Source organism: Pungitius pungitius, chromosome 9 (genome assembly GCF_949316345.1).
Source record: "Pungitius pungitius chromosome 9, fPunPun2.1, whole genome shotgun sequence".
Classification (NCBI taxonomy): Eukaryota; Metazoa; Chordata; class Actinopteri; order Perciformes; family Gasterosteidae; genus Pungitius; species Pungitius pungitius.
The window spans coordinates 14,472,607-14,491,931 of NC_084908.1; the positions used below are offsets into that span (position 1 = coordinate 14,472,607).

General features: G+C 40.9%; 1 protein-coding gene across 1 annotated transcript; it reads right to left on the reverse strand.

Annotated features, from left to right (window-relative positions):
* Positions 1-1,189: 1,189 nt before the first annotated feature.
* On the reverse strand, positions 1,190-18,090 carry rnf24 (ring finger protein 24). Its single transcript, XM_037471039.2, has 6 exons — positions 17,585-18,090; positions 10,389-10,538; positions 7,796-7,838; positions 7,434-7,475; positions 5,574-5,653; positions 1,190-4,601 (listed from the first exon to the last, which is right to left on the reverse strand). The coding sequence occupies exons 2-6, from the start codon at positions 10,529-10,531 to the stop codon at positions 4,460-4,462; spliced, it is 450 nt and encodes a 149-aa protein (XP_037326936.1). The 5' UTR covers positions 10,532-10,538; positions 17,585-18,090; the 3' UTR covers positions 1,190-4,459.
* Between the last annotated feature and the right edge of the window lie 1,235 nt (positions 18,091-19,325).

Genomic DNA, 19,325 nt, shown 5'->3' on the forward strand with positions numbered 1-19,325 from the left:
CAGAAAACATCACATTACCGTTTTACAGGGTTTTATATTTAATACAATTAAGATTCTTACTGTTAATTAAATTGTCCCATTACTTGATGGCTGAGATATATCAGTAAAACAGAAGACAGTGACATGATAATTTTGAACTGAGAACCTTTAGAAAAATACAAGAAACACTAAAGACAGGGTGCGCTCGAGTATTGTGTCATTCAAAGTTTCTGTGAGCAACCTGCTGAGGGCCCTTTATTACAACCCAGGAACCAAAAAGTACTCCTGAGTTCAAATGCCACCTGGCATCATGTCCGATGTGTGTTAATTAGTTTTCTGTATTTAAATAAACACAATTCTGCAACACTGAATTTCCAAAGACAGCCTCTTTGCAAGACTGGTCCACAACAATCAACTTTAGGTTTAAGCAACAGACCTAAAGTTATTTCTGGCAGAAAGCTCTGTAGTGAAACTTCCCATATTCCCCGCTTTAAGGTTTTTATTATTGTATGACGCAGCTCGTTTGTTTTATATTCTTCATGGTAGAGCAATGAATAAATAGGATATATTCCAATGGCAAAACACAAGAGTGCTAAATTAAAATATGGGCGTGAATTCAATGATTCATGTTAAATCTCAGGGTCAATGATGGGTCACATGTCGGTAGAAACAACGTCAGTCGGAATAATCTGGTGTGAGCGGTTGTGAAAATATTTGTTATGTGAATGAAAGGCCAGTGACAACTCTAACTTAGTTGGGAAGCAAATGACTTCTGGGAAAAGTTTGTAATGGCCTAGTGAGACTTAGTATGTAGACACAAAAGTGTCGCATCATTATGTCCACTGTACATTTAATTTGTAATCAATACAAGTCTTTAACCAACATCTCGCACTCGATGTACCTGTTGTTCACCCATCTGCGTCCCTGACATCGAGCATGATACATCACGTTATATATCAAGACGAATGAGAAATTAAGGAAAATGTGGATAATTTGGACCACTGCTGCGTAACCACAAGGTGGCAGTATTACACCCTTTAATTAAGGATGACATGTCAACTCCCAATCTGACAAGTTTTAAAATAGATATTCATGAAATTAAGAATGAGCCTACAATTGTTTGTACAACTTGTATGATCTATAAATGCAACATATTTTACATTTAATGCGATCAGATATTCAGTTTGTGCTAAAACAAATAAAACCCAAATCCTTCCAAACCCTGGAAATTTTATTTACAGTTCAAGTCAGTCACATGCAATATTTTCTTAAAATGAATAAACAGGTAATTAGCAAAAACAAGGAAAGAAAAAGAAAAATGCATATTATTTTCTCCAAAATAGCAATTTACAAAAATAGAGCTTACAAATACTGTACAGCAAATTGTCTCCAAAAATATTCTGCTGCAGAATTCTTAGTTTTACAAACACTGTCTGTGAGAGTCCACAAACGTAATCAGTGTTAACAAAAAAGGTCGTGTGAGTGGAGGCGGGGCGGCGGGTACGCTGCTAAAGGTAGTGGGGCTTGTTCGGACAAAGACAGAGGAAGTTATCTGCGACTTGAACGAGCACTAGGTGAGCCTCAGAGGAATAAATAACACCACAGTGACAAGAGGCAAGTTCACTTCGGGGAGGCAGTGGTAGAGATTTAAAACAACAACAACTAACTGGTCTGGTTGCTAAAACCAACCATGGAAATATAACAACATTTTTCATCTGTAGTGGGTGTTGGTACCTTAAAAAACGTTTATTTCAGATTATTCCAGAACACTGTGCACTGAAGGAACGATCATGTAAATGACCTTTTGACGTTGTGCCCCAGACTGTGGTATTTCTTGTAATTGTGTCCTTTCTATTTCTGATGGAGATAACTGACGTCATTGCTTAAATTGGCAGGAAGCCATTTCAAACCTCCCTCCTTTCTCCTTTTGTTTGAAAACGCAGAACATTCTTATTTTCCTAAGACTGGGGCTTTGATTTATTACAGTTTATCTTGGATTGGCACCACGTTTTCAGCGGGATTATGACGGCACACATGAGGGCAACGGGGAAGTTCTGGGTGGAAAGGCTAAAAGTGTTTACAGTCAAACGACACGTGAGGGAGCCGAATGGCAGGACGTTTTCAGCTGCCATTTGGTTTGTATGAAGGGGCGTTGTTGGTGCATATATAAATATAAATACACTACTACTGTCTACATAGGTTAAACAGGGAGACAACATAAGGAACACTCGCTGATGTATAGTTTTACAGAATAATGGCTTAAAAAGGGCAAAATGTTTTGCTTGTCAAAATTTGCAGTGTCTTCATAACCAACAACTAAGAAGCAAAAAAAAGGTACCAAATACTGTACAGGACACATGTACATATTTCTTTCAACATAAAGCAGCTACCTGTTCAATCACAGGCAACACAAACCAATCTCTCATCCAAGTTAATCATTAATACATTTTAGACTGGATCCCTGGTCTTGTTTTTGTAAATATGGCAGTTTTTGTTCAAATACGGCAATTGCGAACGATATGTTGGGTTTCTTTTAAAGGTTTATACTTTCTCATCGGTAGAGGCACTGCGGACAATGAAATCCCGCTTTTGCTCTCGTCTCACATGTTCACCTCGCTGACCCAACTACAAAGGTCATCGCTGGGAGGTGTGGGCAGACATTCAGCGCAGGTGAAACACATCATCACTTCTAAAGTAGTAAGTAGTCTGCGTTTTGTGAACAAAGTCTGAAAGCAGTCTAAATTTCCGTCTTATCTTACGGCCATCACCTTTTCATTTTTTTTTTTTCAGATCAGCACATTGACACACAATCCATTTACAAAAACGCAGCGAACACGGGGGGATGAGAACAAAAAACATAAACTCAAAAGCTGGCGGGGCTTAAGAGTTATTGAATGTGTGGCACAAAACAAAAAGCATCCTGTCGCGTACAGAAAGAGGGAGAGGGCCGAAAGCGCCAGAATACCGCAGCCGAAAAGCAGAACCACCCTTTTTGTATGCGTGTGCGTGAATGAAAATGCTGCTGCATTGCAACCTGCTGACCACTGACTCTGAGGCGGCCCCGTCCACGGCCACAGCGCACGTAGTGTGGATTTTGCAGAGCAGTGGGCATTTCTTGACCAAAAGATATGCTGATTATCTGCTGAGTGCAGAATCTCTTGTGCATGCATCAATCAATTTAATACTTCATTCTTTGCAGCTGTACCCAGAAATTATGATCAGTTAAAACAAATACAAATGCTCTACTTGGACAGAAGAAAAAGTAACTGCAACCGTGCATGCAACCGACATTTTAATAGGAGCTGAGGAGTAAAGACTTCATTCCGCCCTCTCACCGAATTGAGGTATCGGCCTATTACAGCCATATGCAACATTTATGCAACCTGTTGAAGACCTTGGTTTGACGTTGCCTTATTCCCGGTGTTTGTTCTGTAAAACAGTTGTAGATAAAGCACCGGGTTTCAAATCACTAATACTGGTTTAAACAATCACAGTAGATGAAGCAGCGGTTTTTAAACTGGGATTCCTTGATTTGATATTCTCAGTAACGCCTGTAACAGTATATAGCCTGCATTCGTATGGGCTGGATGTTACTTCTGGCAGAAGTTAATTAGTTCACTGTATCACCTTCCTCGACTGGCAGAATGATAAAAGGAAAACGAGTCACATTGTAAATAAACGACAAAAAGGCCATCAATGAAGAAATTCTATGCTTAGTGTGAAGAGTTCGGTTTCAACACATTCAAATCTTTCACATTTAGTCAGACAAAGTCTCAAGGGTGCTTTGAGTTTCATTTCTCATTTGTGTGAGTGCAATTAACAGTAAGAGCATTGTCCAAATCTTTGGACATCTAGTGACGGTTCTGTTGTCCCTATATAGATATATCTATACTTCTATTTTACTAATCAAACTCACTAGTTGCCTAATTAAAAAAAATCAACACCCATGTGGCCTTACACTGTACAGAATAATAGTTAATACAATATAAAACATTTCCTTGCTACTAGGATCACACGCAGTTAAAGTTCACCTTTTTGTAAAGTGCTTGTTAAAAAAAGTTAAATAATTTGTATTTTAGAGTACTGTTGTTGGCTTATGTGTGTTTTCTTTCCTCCTGGTCTTCAGCTGGTGTCCGTTGAAAAGTGCTTTGGTTGAGAAAAAGCGATCAACCACGTCTTGGCCAAGAAGGAAACCTCTTCAGGATCAGCTGTTCTACGACCATGAATACAGTTGATTATCAGTCAGAACTGACATAAGGAAATCCTTTTGTGAACCAATGCAAGAATAACAGATGTGGCGATGGCTGAAGAGTCAGTTTGTGTGAGTATCTGCACATGAATCTCAGGTTCTACGCTTTGTCCACAGAGTCATACCAAAAGGTGTACCTGTACAAGTGAGAGCTTGAAGGAGGGGATGCGTGTGTGTCTGTGTGTGTGTGTGTGTGTCTGTGGTGTTCTTTTAAGAGAGGGTTCGGGTCAGCTACACCAGGTTCTCGATGCCGGGTAGAGGCTGCTGTATTGGCACAGGAGCATCCGTGGTGCCGGCCTGCTGGGCGAGCTGCAGGACGGGCATGTTGCACAGCGGGCACACTTTCCTCACCTCCAACCACTTAATGAGGCACCTGGAAGAAAGCATTCAGTTAATTAGTTTGATTAGAAACTACACACAGATTCATGCGTCAACATTCGCACCTGCAACGGATTGCAGAGTGTTACATATTTCAATCCATAAGCAAGAATTTGAGAAATGAAATGCTATCTAACATTCGATTTGACGTTACAAGAGGGAACTGACAAATGGATCTTTCCAATAGTACGTGAGAACCTTTCATAGGTTTATCTAAAACAAATCAAGCTGTCCACTAATTGATTACAATTAACCCAGCTAAAGTTGAAAACATTTTTTGTATTAGGCTTTACCAATGTAAAGACTTCAGATTTCTTTAGATACAATTTTAACTGAATACCTTCGAACATCTTAACATCTTGGATGAAAAAAAAACATTTTAAAAGACCCTGACTTAACGCCTTTGTTGTGTGGCCTTGTCATTTAAAGACCACTAATTCAGAAAATAATGGTAAAATGAATAAATAATAACATGAAGGCATGCTCTTCACTGGTGAATGTTTTTGTTTGTGGTCTGCTTAGAATGTGTGTTTTCTCCATAAAACAGTAAGAATTAACTTCACATTGAAAGGAGAGTTTACACGGTGGATTCATAGTGGTGACTCCATCGCTGAAACTGGGGGGGGGGAACTAGGCTGAGGGACGTGTCGCGCTCATATAAACAACTCAGTGGAAGTGGTCGGGCACCGGGGGAGGTGTGGGGGATGAGTAATCCATCATGTCCTGGAAAGTTCTGCACTTGGTAAACTCTTGGCGTTAGTTTTATGGAGAACAAAAATCGAATCATTAACTTTATTTATCGCTGCCGGCAGCATGCAGTCCATTCATGTAGCGATTAGAAAATAACCACTCTACTCCTTAAATACTTTACTCACTGTCTCGGTTAAATATCTGAGAGGTAGTAAAGATGCATGAAAATGTTTTACTTGTCACGGCTCCACGGACACACATTAAACCTTGTACTTACTTCCTATGGAAGGCGTGTTTGCACGGACAAATCCCCAGCTCATCCTTCTGTTTGAACTCCTCCAAGCACACTGCACAAATCTGAAAGAGGGAGGGGAACTTAAGACCTATTTTCTGGGGACAACTTTGTTTTTGTCAGTTGTTCTCCAGTACGTTTTATTTTTTGCAGTCAGTCATTCTGAATTTTGTGTTTGTGGATTGGTAACAAACAACATCACTTGTGGAACAAGACAATTGTGAAAAACATTTGAAAGGCAGGTACAGCCATAAAAGTGGACCCCCCATCATAGCACATTTGTAAATTTGAAGGGGAAAATAACACTATTTCACAGATTCACTAAGGGCCTATGATCTCAGACGTGTTGGCCTCTGCCATAATATATCATCAGCTAGATAGTAGTGTGGTCTTTCAGGCCTGACCGGGGCAATCCTGATGGACAGGTTGTGGTTCTTTGTCTTTTTTGGGCACTATTTGTTTTACACACAGTCAATCTGTTCAACAGGTGTGATGCAAACCGGTGGCCTAGCAGCAGCCAATTGTTTTGACTCTGTGTGACACATTTGTTTATGGGATAAAAAAAAGTAAATGAGATGTTTTGCAGTTACTTTATTGTCAATTTCTATTTCTGTATTTTTAGCAGGCTTTTCCAATTGACAAACACTGAAAGGTTGATGCCAAACTCCCTTTTTGTCGTCTATTGAATATTTGTTTCCATTTTTTAATCAACTGGCAGCTGGCTTAAAATTGTTCTGCCGCAGATACAATATGAAAGATGCTTTGCTCGTGCAATTTCCTCAATGTATTCCAGGCATCATACAGCCTGAACACACTTCCAGATAAATTGGCGACAATCTGCTGAATCAGAAAGACATGATAACACAGCCATCCATCTTTCCACTCTTTTCCCCGGTGTTTTCCGGTCCAGGCTACAGTGGCAGCAAACATTTATCTTTCCGGCTCGTTTCTGTGTCTGCCGGCTATTTAGACTGCGCTGGAATGTGTAACGGATGTTCATGAGGCAAACCAATCCGAGTGTATATGCTGTCTCTCATGAACTAAGAAACAAAGTACTTATTTTTGCAACTCAAATATGGAATGTCCTCGTTTTCCCGTGACAATCCAGAGCCACCGACCATAGGTCAGGGCGGGCGTAAATCTAACCTCAGGGGGAAACTCAATATTGACAGGTGAAAAGAAGAGAATGACAGCACCAGATGTAACGTAGGTCGGACATGGCCGATTACACCCCCTTTCCTGACCAACATCAGAGGAGTTGCAATGACAGAGGGTAACCGTGCGTAAGGAGCGGGACATTTAATATGGTGAAGAAATGGGCAAAACTGACTAAAGTCCTTACCCATCACAAAACTTTATCCAACCAGTGCGAGACATTTCCATAAAAGAGGGTTTTAATTTGGCACAGTTTGTTTGGGCTTTCTAATCCTGCAACTATTACCGCTTTGGCTACCTCTCTCCTCATGATCTTTGAACAGAGGAATTCTCTGTTAAGGGGTCGGCTTTGCTCTCCTTATTTGTGAACAGAGCAGTGTTTTTTGTTCCTTTCAGTTTCACGTCTAAGATGTCACACACACAGCTGGGATCTGGTATCCATCAACTTAGCATATGGGCAGTTGCCTCTTTAGACCCATAGCTCTTCATTTGAAATCAATGGAAAGCACAAAGCGTTGCTAAACCAAGTAGCACATAAATAGTTAAAGTTACACTCAAAATTAGATCATATAAAAGTACAGTGTATACTTGGCTACTTTAACCAGTTGGCCGAGGAACATTCTGTAAAGAGAGCGATATATTGTGGTGTGAAGTATCAATGGGTTAACAACCAAGAAGATCATTGCTTACCTCATGCAAATTTAGCTCTTTCACTTTTTCCTTCTGAATTACCTAAGTGGCATAATAAGAGATAAAGAAAAGGTTAGTCACTGTTACATTAACACTGTAAAATGGTGATAAATCGGGGTCTTGTGGAAAAAGCTGAACTAATTCATTCACCGGATTAAAGCTTCTAGCAGGCAGGTAGTTATAACAGAATTTACAGAGTCAATGGTCATCGCAGTATTTGCAAAAATTGCCAAAAATATTTTCAAAGGGTCAAAATCTACTTTTAAAATACCTGCAACCTGCAACAGAGTCGTTAAATACATTTTAGCACCAGCTGGGGAGCAGAGCATCAACGTGTGTTGGTGTGTCATCGGAGTGCTTACTTGTTTGTATGCATAGAGCTCTTTGTGCGCCTGGTGCCGTAACCTGGGGAGATGCAAAGACAAAACATCTTTTTGATTAGTAATCGTTTTTTAACCGACTCTGTGAAATAGAGAGAAAGCAGTCATACAATCCTGGAAGGAGAAAAATGACATACATTGAATGTAATTTCCTTATAAATACTTGCCTTTTGACACTCAGTATATTAATTTATCCCTGTGGTAACAAAGGGTCATCAAAAGCAATTCTCAATCCATAGACAACAGTAATAATTTGGCAAATAAATGATCGCAGAATGAACGTATTATATCTCAATAGGTGACAAACAAAGGCACAGCAAGAGCAGTTTTTCAGAAGAGATATTTATCTTAAGATGAAGATGATTGTGTTGTGCAGTCAATGACACTCATGCAGCATGAGTGTCATTGAGGATATGACTGCCTCAGGCATATGTTAATACAAATCCACTGGATTAACCAGAAAGGAGTGCAAATACAAACATTTAAATGTCCCCTAACTGAATTATTTTAAATATTATTTGGTTTGCTTAGTGCTACAATGGGGGGCCAAGTTACATATTAGCAGATTTCATTCTTAAAAGACGGTAGACAGGTCAATAACTCAAATATAGCACCAAAAATATTGGAACAAGCAATAAAAGAATTAATGCAAGTTGTTGAGGCGTTCTTGAATATTTGTTAAAAAGGAAATTATCCACAGATACAACCAAAGTTTAAGGTTGAAGTCAAACTCTTTGTGTCCCTCTTCATAAACCTTTCGTTTTATAAATAGAGAAAAACGAAACAACAGAAAGTACACTGGATAAAAAGAGAATCTAGATACTGAAAATAACAATAAAATATGTAGAAAAAAGGGACAAAAACAAGAGAGATAGGAGAAATTCATAGGTTTGTAAGATTTACCTCCATTACAAGTAACCTTAACCTCTCGCAGCAGAGTGAGAGGGATCTGTAAAACAAGCAGCACAGTCTAGGAGAGAAACTGACATTTTCAAAGAGGTCAGCAGGAAAAGGTGCAGAGGCTCCCAAGGGTGGGGACAATTGGTCATGGGTGTGGGGGCTTGTGGGAGGTCGACCAATGGCCCTCAACTGCAATGTCAACGTGTGCAAGATTAACCTGCTGAAAAATGAGAGTCCTCTTATTGTTCGCCTGCAGTGAGCGGGCAACTCAGACTGTTAAATACAAATGACTGATGTGAGCCATCATTATAGAGAAGAATGTCAAACTAAAACATCCCTAAGCACTAAACCGTGTGCGCATATCTACGCCGCACACGGACAAACGGTTGGGCCCAGCTCTTAATTCAAGGCCTCCCATTTACTACTTTGAGAAACATTGTGACGTTTACTTCCTTCATCCCATCGTTCTCCTCTAAATGGAAACGAGCCACGACGCCTACTGCGGACTATGGGATAGGACCACCGTTGGAGATTCAAGTTAACCTTTGGCTCATTCGTAAAAAAAGTAGCTGGAGGGACGCTGGGAATTGTGCACTCGTCGTCATGCACAGCGGTGCGTGCCATCGAAGGCCGGTCCTCCGGGACGCTGCATCTTCAGGAGCTCGCCATGGGGCAAAATGTTGTTTTTGCGTCTTATGACTAAATCTTTCAGTGTTGAATCACGGTTCTGATGTCCTAGAGTGTCTTTTCATAGTCAAATGAAGAATTTAAGAGGAACACAGTAGCAGTTAACCTACTTACCATTCAACATGATAGGATATGGCAGGGTGGTGATGGGGGAATTGTGTTGGAAACTGCTGCTGCTCGCTGTCTCAGATAAAACATGCTGGACATTATTTCTGTTCAGTTAGTTGTTGGCGGGAGAAAACCGCCCCCCCCGGGACAACTTAATTAGACCGGTGCTATTAAAATGAGGGGCAAGGGAGGAGTACAAACCACCTCCACGTCTCCTTTGAGGGAAATAAGCACTGGATCGCACTCGATACTAATTGTGTTAAAAAGGGGAGATTCAACAAGGTTGATGTTAATGGTTACAAACAAGAGTTTTAAACACCCAAATGGTAATTTAATGACTAGCCAAATGTTTTTTTAATTTAAGAAGGAAAATGGGCAGGGCGTTCAGGAGGTTACTTGGCTCTATGTCAAGATAAATAGAACCGGTTTATTTGACACCAAGTGCCGTGATCTTAATAATGTTTTGGATCTCAGCATATAGAGTATAGATTCTCAAATTGTAGTATCAGAACTACCTTCTCCAAACGGTGAATTTGGTGAAATAATTCATAGTCAGACACATACAAAAACATACAAAACCTTTTTTACTTTCTTAGATGAGTCAAGTACATTTTCATTAGTATAAAGCTTATGAATTGAGTAACATTAGTATATCATTTGAACAGGTTGTAATGCATTTCTTTAAATGATTACATATTTGTGTTTTTGATCGTGGCAGCGCATGAGCAGGATAATACGGCCGACTCGGATAATCAACATCAGACTGGTTTTACCACATATTAATGATTTGTTTCACCCAATAAGTAGACAATGTGGCCCCTGTATTAACATTAAGAACGCTCATGAGCGAATCCAAAGCAAACAGGTGCATGGGTGTTACCTTATTAAGTAGCAGCAGAAGAGGAGGCTGAGGATGAAGACGAAGATGGCTGTCCCAAACACCACAATGTAGATGTTAAGGGGAAGATTCTGGAACCCTATATTTGGCATCCTGAAACTGTAGTGAGGGAAATCGGAGCTCATGGATGTTCTGAATGGAGAGAGACAAATGGCAAACGGTACATCAGAATCTCCACATAGTTTTGACTCGTTCAGAGAGGACAGACAACAAAAAAGGAACCGATATTGACCCAGCATGTTATGGTACAAAGTGAAACTGGACCTGAGGGTAACTTGACTTTCAAGTTAGTTTTACTTTTACTATTCAGTGTTGCAGGGGACATACAATATGTCATGGTAAAGGGTTTTGTGTATTTATAATTTAGTGCCACTGTAAATGTTGAAGTTAGCTTCATCCCCGAGCACAGGATTTTCCCTTAGGTACCAGAAATGTTTTGGATGCCAGCTTTTTGTTTGAATTATTCCAAAAACACAATTCTTATAAGTTTCTCAGCGCATACACAGCAACCTGTCACAAAATGAAGCAAAAGATACTAGATGCAAAGATGCAAGCCGTGAGACTCTAATTAGTAGACTTCTATGGACACTAAAACCTTAGAATCAACAGAGATATGGCGCAATATGTAATAAAAAGGCAACCAGAAACCTTTATTGTGACAATAAAGGGTAGATTATGTTCTCATTTACATCTTCTATGATTAACAGACAGCTCAAGCTTTGTTCATTCTTAATTGTACAGTTCTCTTTCTTTTCATTCTGCATATAGGGGGAAATTTTAAAATAAACATGGCATTTTGTGACCAAACTGGCACAGAGCTCTGCTTGTAAAAGCTACATGCAAAGGTATTTGGAAACACTGTTGGAGCATACCTAGAGCAAACTACAGTCCGCTGGTCGAGTGCTCTTACTCAATATACCAGAGGGACATAACTAGACGTGGCTGCCCAGAGGAGAGGAGGAGCCCGGGGAGGGGGAAGACGGGAACAACTTTGGCTCCTTTGGGAACCCCGTCTCATGCTCCTCCCCTTCACTAAACACCAGGGGCTTCGTGCCTAGTCACAGAGTGGAAAGTTTTGAGGGATTTTGCTGAGGGCATCAACAGTAATCTTCTTACAATGACACTACATGCAGTGTAAAACAGGAACGTTTACACTTCATACTATAAGTATGGTGTATCTTCTCTCAGCATTAACCTCTTTAGAATCCTCTATATAACATTTCTGCAGCCAGTACATTCACTCGTGATCAGGGGTCTCGGTACAGAACCACTGGTCTCTCATATAAAGAGGGGGAGGCAAAGCAGTGTCATCTGCCCTTCAAGATATGCTCGCCTCCATCTAGCTTCACCCACAGTGCTCTTGGTAAGACAGCTGGCTCATTATATGAAGGTCATCAGGACACATCTCTCCACTGCAAAGAACCAATACGGGAAACCAGGGCATATTAAGCCTGAGCCTTAAACGCCTGTGGGGAAACAGCGCCAATCACTCCTGAACCGCATGTGATTGAGTAAGAACAGAGGCGTCTAATGAGCAGATGGAGGTAGCTTCTGTCAATTCAAATAAAACGTATTTATGAACATATTTGACAGTATCCGATGGTCAATTTGGCTTTAAGCTGCGGCTCCCGTAGCCCCCCGGGGTATTTGTAGCATGTTTTTGTTAACAGATTGGCTTTAGCTGTTAGCTGTGGCTCACCACCAGAGCACTATAAATATTGTAATCTAGTAAAAACTTCAGCTGTAATGAAGCAGTGCACAAAGAAACCGATATTCATCTTTCATGGAAACATTTACTTTTAAAAAGCTACAAGGCTAGTCTGGTTCCAGCCAACAAGCGTACTCCCACAATATCTTAAAATAGCAAATAAGTGTTATAATAATGCTCTCAATTCGGAGCTCTTTGAGGATAAACGTTTATAGTGTACTGTTATTCTGTTGAATCTTTCTACAGATTTGCAGTCAACGTGAAGGCCCATTGAAGCCATTCTGCCGGCCAGTACAACAGCTGACTGAAAAAATATCCTCTAAAATGTTTTCTGCCGTTCATATCTGGCAATAATTGAGGCAGCACTTGCGCTGCTTCCGCTTACTAAAAAGCTTCCCGCTCATCTAAAAATACCTTCTGTCTTTGAAACTGAAGGGCTCACTCGGGACCAAAGCCAAACTTCCACGCATCACTGGGTATAAAAGTGTACAAAAATGTGAATGTACACCGAGGCAGCACTGACTGAGCGCTCTCCACTGCACAACGACAAAATGCAATGTTATTTCCAACACATCTCACGCTTAGAAGACCCTGTTTGATGCCAAGTCATCATACATCTCTCTGATTGAAGAGGGCAGAGGCCATTTTCACCCTGATTGTGCTGCCAACTGCCTTCCTCACGCAGACGTTTTAACATGGGCTCATTCTGTTACATAACCAGCAACAATACCTCGCACAACACATCATATCCAAAAGGAAATGAGCAAGAGTGGGCAAACTACCCCTTTGCTACAAAAAAATCTTTGTTTTCAAATGATGTGATACGCGACAGAGAAAAAGGTGATTAGTGAACAAAGCCAAGACGTCCCTGAAGTGCCATTTCCCCAAAATGATAAACATGAAATAGAACATAAAAACAGATTAGCTCCTAGATGTTGTAATGGATGGCAACATAACTAACTACAAGCCCACTTATTCTTATGTCAGCAGATAAGGACGTGTTGCGATGCTTGTTTCAAACTTCTCAGTGAACTTTGAGAGGCAACAATAGTTATCTCACAAACAAAAACGTATGCTTCAATGTGAACGTTTTGGAAAGGAATGGTTGCCGTGCTTGCATGAACCCACAAGGAGACCGCTTTTAATCATCACAAAAGAAGCCTGCAACTAAGTGTCCAGGAAACTGCTCAATCGCCAGCCAACAATTGGGTAAGTCAGCGAGGAGGGGCGCATGAAAAATCACTCGTCCATGAACTTTACGCCCTCATGTGAAGGTAACACAGGCCGCTCCGCTACCCAAGAAAGAGCAACAACTGACTTCAACTGTCACACTATCATTCATTTTTTAGTGGCCTTCATGGAATGAAGCCATTCCATGTGCTGCTATCGCTGTTGCCTGGAAACTCCCTGCTTCATCCGAAGATAACATCACTCCCTAGCTTTGTGAAGACACAACACTGTTTACCTTAGTTGGCTTGACAACAGTTCTTGAAGGGTCTTTTCCCACAACTGGGCAAAGGAGTACACTTATTTGGGCCATTGATATTTCACATATTAGTTTGACTGATACGGTCATTCTTGTGAGGAAAATGCACCCTTGTTCTCAGTAGTTTTCCAAACTGCCCCCCCCCTAAAATAGATATGTATCTTAAATACTTGTATTTTCTTGTTTCATCATACTATCAAATTTCTATTTCCCAACCGCCGAAACCACAGTTCTCTTTAGCAGTTTCTCGGGGTCGGCCCACAACATCGCATTCACAAGACGCTGTCCAAATGAGAAGTGGAAATTTCCACTAGCAGCCACAGTCGGCCATGAGATTTGCACATCTGAAACTCAATATGCCAAAGGGCAGCAACAAACACCGGGGCCTCAGAGGCAAAAGGGCTCTTCAAAACGTACTGGCTGTGTGAAGGGCACACATTTAGATGATGCTGAACTTGCACACCAATTCTTTTGCAACGTGAGTGTGGGATGTTTGAAGACACTGGCCATTCACATATCTGACCGCAAAACAAAACAATTTAGCCCCAGGTTGACATGTTTTATGACACAATGAATGGTCCTTTTTGGGTGAAAGGGAAGGAAAAGGGATGAGGCACAAAGCTGACTAAAGATCCACTTAATGCCGGCTGCAGATTTACAGAATACTGGATTATTGGATTTACAGCTAATGCCACTCCATGTACCATCAAACACTTAAATGTTTTATATTTTTTAACGTTTAAAAACATATCTTCTAGTGCAAAGGAAAGCTCAGTTACCTGCTGTTTATTTATGTTGTTTATCATATTGATGACTGGTCATTACATACACATAAACCTACATAGCCCTTAACTTGTACACTTGTAATTAATCCCTAGAACAGTGTGAGAATGTAAGGTGGTTGAAAGACAAGCCTCCAAACGATCTACTCGTAATCGGTTTGAGTAAAGAAAAAAGTTTCAAAATCACCTAAATGGCACCTAAATCAAAAGTGTGTTGTGACCTTTGATACAGTATATATATATATATATATATATATATATTGCTCTCTCGCCCTCCTTTTGAAGCCAACCATTCCACATTGGGCTCTGATTGTAACACAAGCTGACACAAACATTGAGGAACTGACACACACGGCTGTTTCCTACTGAGAGTCTTGTCCCCCCCCCGTGCCTTATCTTTCTGAATTTAAACTCTCCACATCACCGCATTCGATTGCCGATGTTTTGGAATAGAGGTTTTTTTCTTAATTTTGTGTTTCAAAATGATAATTTGTAAATAGTAGCAGTGAACAAAATCATCTTCTAACTGTATCAACGCTAATCTGACGCTATGTTATTTCCCAACTACGTACTAAGTAGAAAGCAGACTGTTGGTCTACAGCGTGCATCACATGAACTATTAATACAACTTGGAGTCATGTGAGGGTGAGTAAGTCATCCATGAAAACAACCTGAACCACTCATAAGCCACCACCTTTATGATTAGTAGATACAACTAAACGGTAACACATTAAAGTAATAAAAGGCAAGTTGTGATGGGATAACACGGGAGGAGCCCACGTATTTATCAGGAATCAAGGTGCGTGCAGGCACACTCCCTTTTTGCGATCGCTTGACCGCTGCTTGCCGGGTTCTCCAGAACCGCCGATCCGCTCCTTGACTCCAGGGGCCTGAAGAGGAGTTTGGTTGTGCAGAATCAAGCAGCAACAGGGAACCGTTAAGCAGGTGGGTCTGTAGAGGCCCGCTGCAGAGGACATGCTCGACACAAGGTCCAGGCAAACAGTGTTGCCGTTTTGGGATACTTGAAAGGAGCCCTTACAGTTTGTTGTTTTTGTGGAGATTTATTGTATTGCACAGTATGTTATTTGGTGATTACATGCTCCACAGTGGTTCACCATAGTTCTACTTTTCAAACACAAAAACATTTGAGTTTTTTATGGTTTAACAAGAAACTCATTAAGCTGCATTTACGCAATATTGTCTAACATAGAATAAAATGTCCTTCTCATTATTGTACCTTCATTATATGTGAGCACAGCTAAATCACTCACATCTCAAATGATGCAGCAATGTGTATTCGAAACGCCTTGAAAAGGCTTCACATCTCTAAGTCAGCACCAGTCTGACTAAGATCAGTTATGTCATGTTGTATTTGGCTATTTATCAACCTTTGCTGTCTGACTTCGCGTATGTTCCGCTGTCCAAGTCTTGAACAGAAAATGACATCAGCGGTTACTGGTGTTAACACTGAAACGACAATCCCTATGCTGCCGTTGATGTTAAAAGGGTTTCACAGTCATCCTAGTGCGAGCATTCCTCTAATCACAGGCGGGAATTTGTATACTTGGTGATACTGTGTGTCACCAACTTATGGCTGAGCTGCATCGCTGTGATTCAGGGCGCACTAATATGCAACAAAAGCATGCACATCTGCCCATGTAATGTCAACACAGCAAAGAAGAAGCTCAAATAACAATCAAATAACATTTATTTCTCTGCTCAGTTAGAAATTACACTATGCTATCTTTACATTGTAAATTGTTGACTTCTATGACAATGTTTAGAATACGAAAAACAGCTCCTTTAACCCCTATTTAAGATTTTGCACATTTCCTGATTTTATCAATATGATGAATGCATAAAATATATGATAGTTTAACACCTAAGGTTGATGAAAAGGGTTTTATATTTCTTAAAGTAGGGCGAAGTGCAAATGCAATGACAATATCATATATCGAGATGTTGTGACACAATTAGCAAGCACATACTAACACCAATTCCTCTGAAAATCTGATATGAAATATTCTTTGTTTTCATTATTCACAGAGTATACAGAAATAAGCTTCACCATGTGATTATTTCATATTTATTCATTGGATTACTATAAAATCTTCAATATCTAGAAGATGTAATAACCTATATTGTGAAAGAAGATTTAGGCCAGATCTAGTATCAGACTACACAGGGCGGAGGGGTTTTTGTAAAGGGCCTCTCAGACTACTATTTTAGAGTAAATTAAACATTTTTACGAGATTCCTCCAAAACAGGATGTCCTGAATACATATACATTAGTCATTGTTTGGAATTATCGCGAAAATGAAATTAGGTTTTAGAACCTGCAAATATAGTACTTATATTTTGGGGAATTCTCTAAATTTGTACAGTAAAGTTAATTTTGTGTAGAGGAGTAGTCGGAGAGGTCCTGAACACACATACTTCAGCCATTGTATGTAATTATTGATTAAATGGGTTTTATTCCAGTTGCATGTTTAATACCGTGTGTCAGCATATAGGTGCACTGAAAGGTGTCTGCTGAGTTGACCGCAGTAACAAGTCACCATTCAGGAATGTAAGGATAGTGGTGCAATTGTCTCTCGGTATCCTCCTCAGCGGTGTCATATGTCAAAAAAGCAACACGAGTCAATCCTGACCGAAATAACCCTGTTTGCACCTCGCGCGGTGTTCCATCAGCTCGGAGCAGCCGGTCGCGCGCAATGGCATTCACGTGAACCTTTTAAACGGCGTCGCAACCGCTACACCCACGGAGGAGAAGCGCGTCCCGGCCCACACAATGCAGCCACTGTTGACGGAAACACGAGTGGGGGGGGGGGGAAGAAGCCCTTCTGTCCTCCCTACCGCGCGTTTTCTTTCTCCGCACAGGTCTGCGCGGCTTGGCTACACAACGTGAGGGTTGCTGTTTACGTGCAGCTCGTGACAATGATGTCATACGATGTGAATCATTTAAAAACAGCTGCGGTGGTTAGTGTGGATTACAGGACGGGAGGCAGCTGGGCGTGGGCTCGCGAGCAGCGTCCACAGCTCGCCGACGGCTACACGTTAACTAGTGAACAGTCCACACGTCGGAGCGGTCTGAACATGGCAGCATGGGGGGTGAGACCGTGGGTAATAGTGGGCATTTAACCACAGCAGCTAACAACAAGGGCTTAAAAAGAGAGAGAGGGAGAGACAACCGTCCACTCACCGGACCGTCGCTCAGTGGGTGTTTTCCGTCACACACTCCGGGTGCAAGAAGGCTTCGAGAAGTTGACCGAAAGCAGAGTGGGGGGGGGGTTGGGTGGTGGGGGGTGGGGGTCCCCGGCAGCATAAAAGAAAAAAAAACGCTTTATCTTCGCGTCACCGATCCCCCGCTGCAAGGCGACCACATCACAGCCCGGGATGTCGACGAAGGCGAAGGCTGCGCGGTCACCGGGCGATGGGAGCCAGGAGGGCTTGTGGGTAAATGAGAACCCGTTGGCAGGGTGCAGGGGTCCCTCGCAGTAAGGATTTTCCAGGGATTAAAAAAAAACCCAATAATAATCTGTATATCCGCCGTTGACAAGTGGGAGGTCGCGGTTGTGGCAATCTGCACGGCGCGCACGTAGACGTCTACTAAACCCACTACCACCAGCAGCTAGGTCCCACCTCCTCCCAGTTAGCGAGGCATGCATGCACACGCCCCGATGCGGGTAACGCCACCCGAGGGGATTGCGTACGGCGAGATGATGCTCAGCGTGGGAGGGGCGCGGGCGCGCGCGCACATGGTCACGTAGCTAATTGCGAGCGAGTCTTTATGAGTGTAACAGTTCAAATCGGAGCCGATACTGGATCGCGATTCGACTAAAAGACTGATGGTTTGTCAGTGAATGTAAATTCTAGAAAACAGCATTATTCATATTCTACATTAAAAGCAAATGAACAATGTTGCAGCACCATTTAGGTCGTGTAGAACTATGAACAAATAAATAACAATGCAAGAAGGTCAGCCAAAGACAATTTACAATAACGATAAAAAGAAGAAAAAAAACATACAGTATAAAAATAATATGAAAGGATGAGTCATCATTGTACAATAACTATCAAGAAAGTCAAAGTAAAAACTCTACTGAAAGAAAGAACGATAAATAAAATCAAGAACAAGACCTATAAGGAAATATTATCTACAATATAAAATAACTGCATTTTAATGAATGTGAAGTTAATTGGAATGTAAAGTAGTTTTGGTTATTTCGGTGGTGGAAAACAAACTCTGAACTTTGTGCCCCAGTTTCAAAAATATCCCATTGTAAGTAAAGGTTATGTATATGAAATATCACACTATCAAGAGTACTTGGTATGCACAGTGGTCCCTTTCAAAGTGGTAGGTTGTTCTATTGGTTCATTACACATTTTGTTGGGGGGGGAGATTTTTTTCTTTTATGTTTTTATCCTATCTGTTTCTTAGTGTAATCTATAACAGACATGATATTTAAACATTAAACATACAACCAATTTTTCCAATGTGTCTTTTATCAAAACTGTACAATAATTTGCTATGCAACATGTCAAATGTGAATGTGCAACAAAGAAATCAAGAGAAGAAGTTTGAAATTAGACGTAATTTACTGCAAAGTTAATGGGCTTCTATCAAGCAACACTTTCCCCTTCTTGTGATTATGCATGAAAAAATACTAGTGTACAGTATGTGTGTGTATATATATATATAGGAAAGGAGAGAGGGAGATAGATGGACTATAATTCAGTTCATTCACTTCTACTCATTCATACAGAGAGGGAGAATAATTTATCAGCTCAGAGTTAACAAGCTCTGCTTCTGAGAGGAGTGCGTCAACTCTCCAGAAGTAAATCACAGTGAATTATAGTGTTATGTGTTGTGCTGCAGGAAGCCTTGTTATCAAGTGCGTTCGCTCATGGGAAATCTTTTTCACATCATTAAAATGATACAT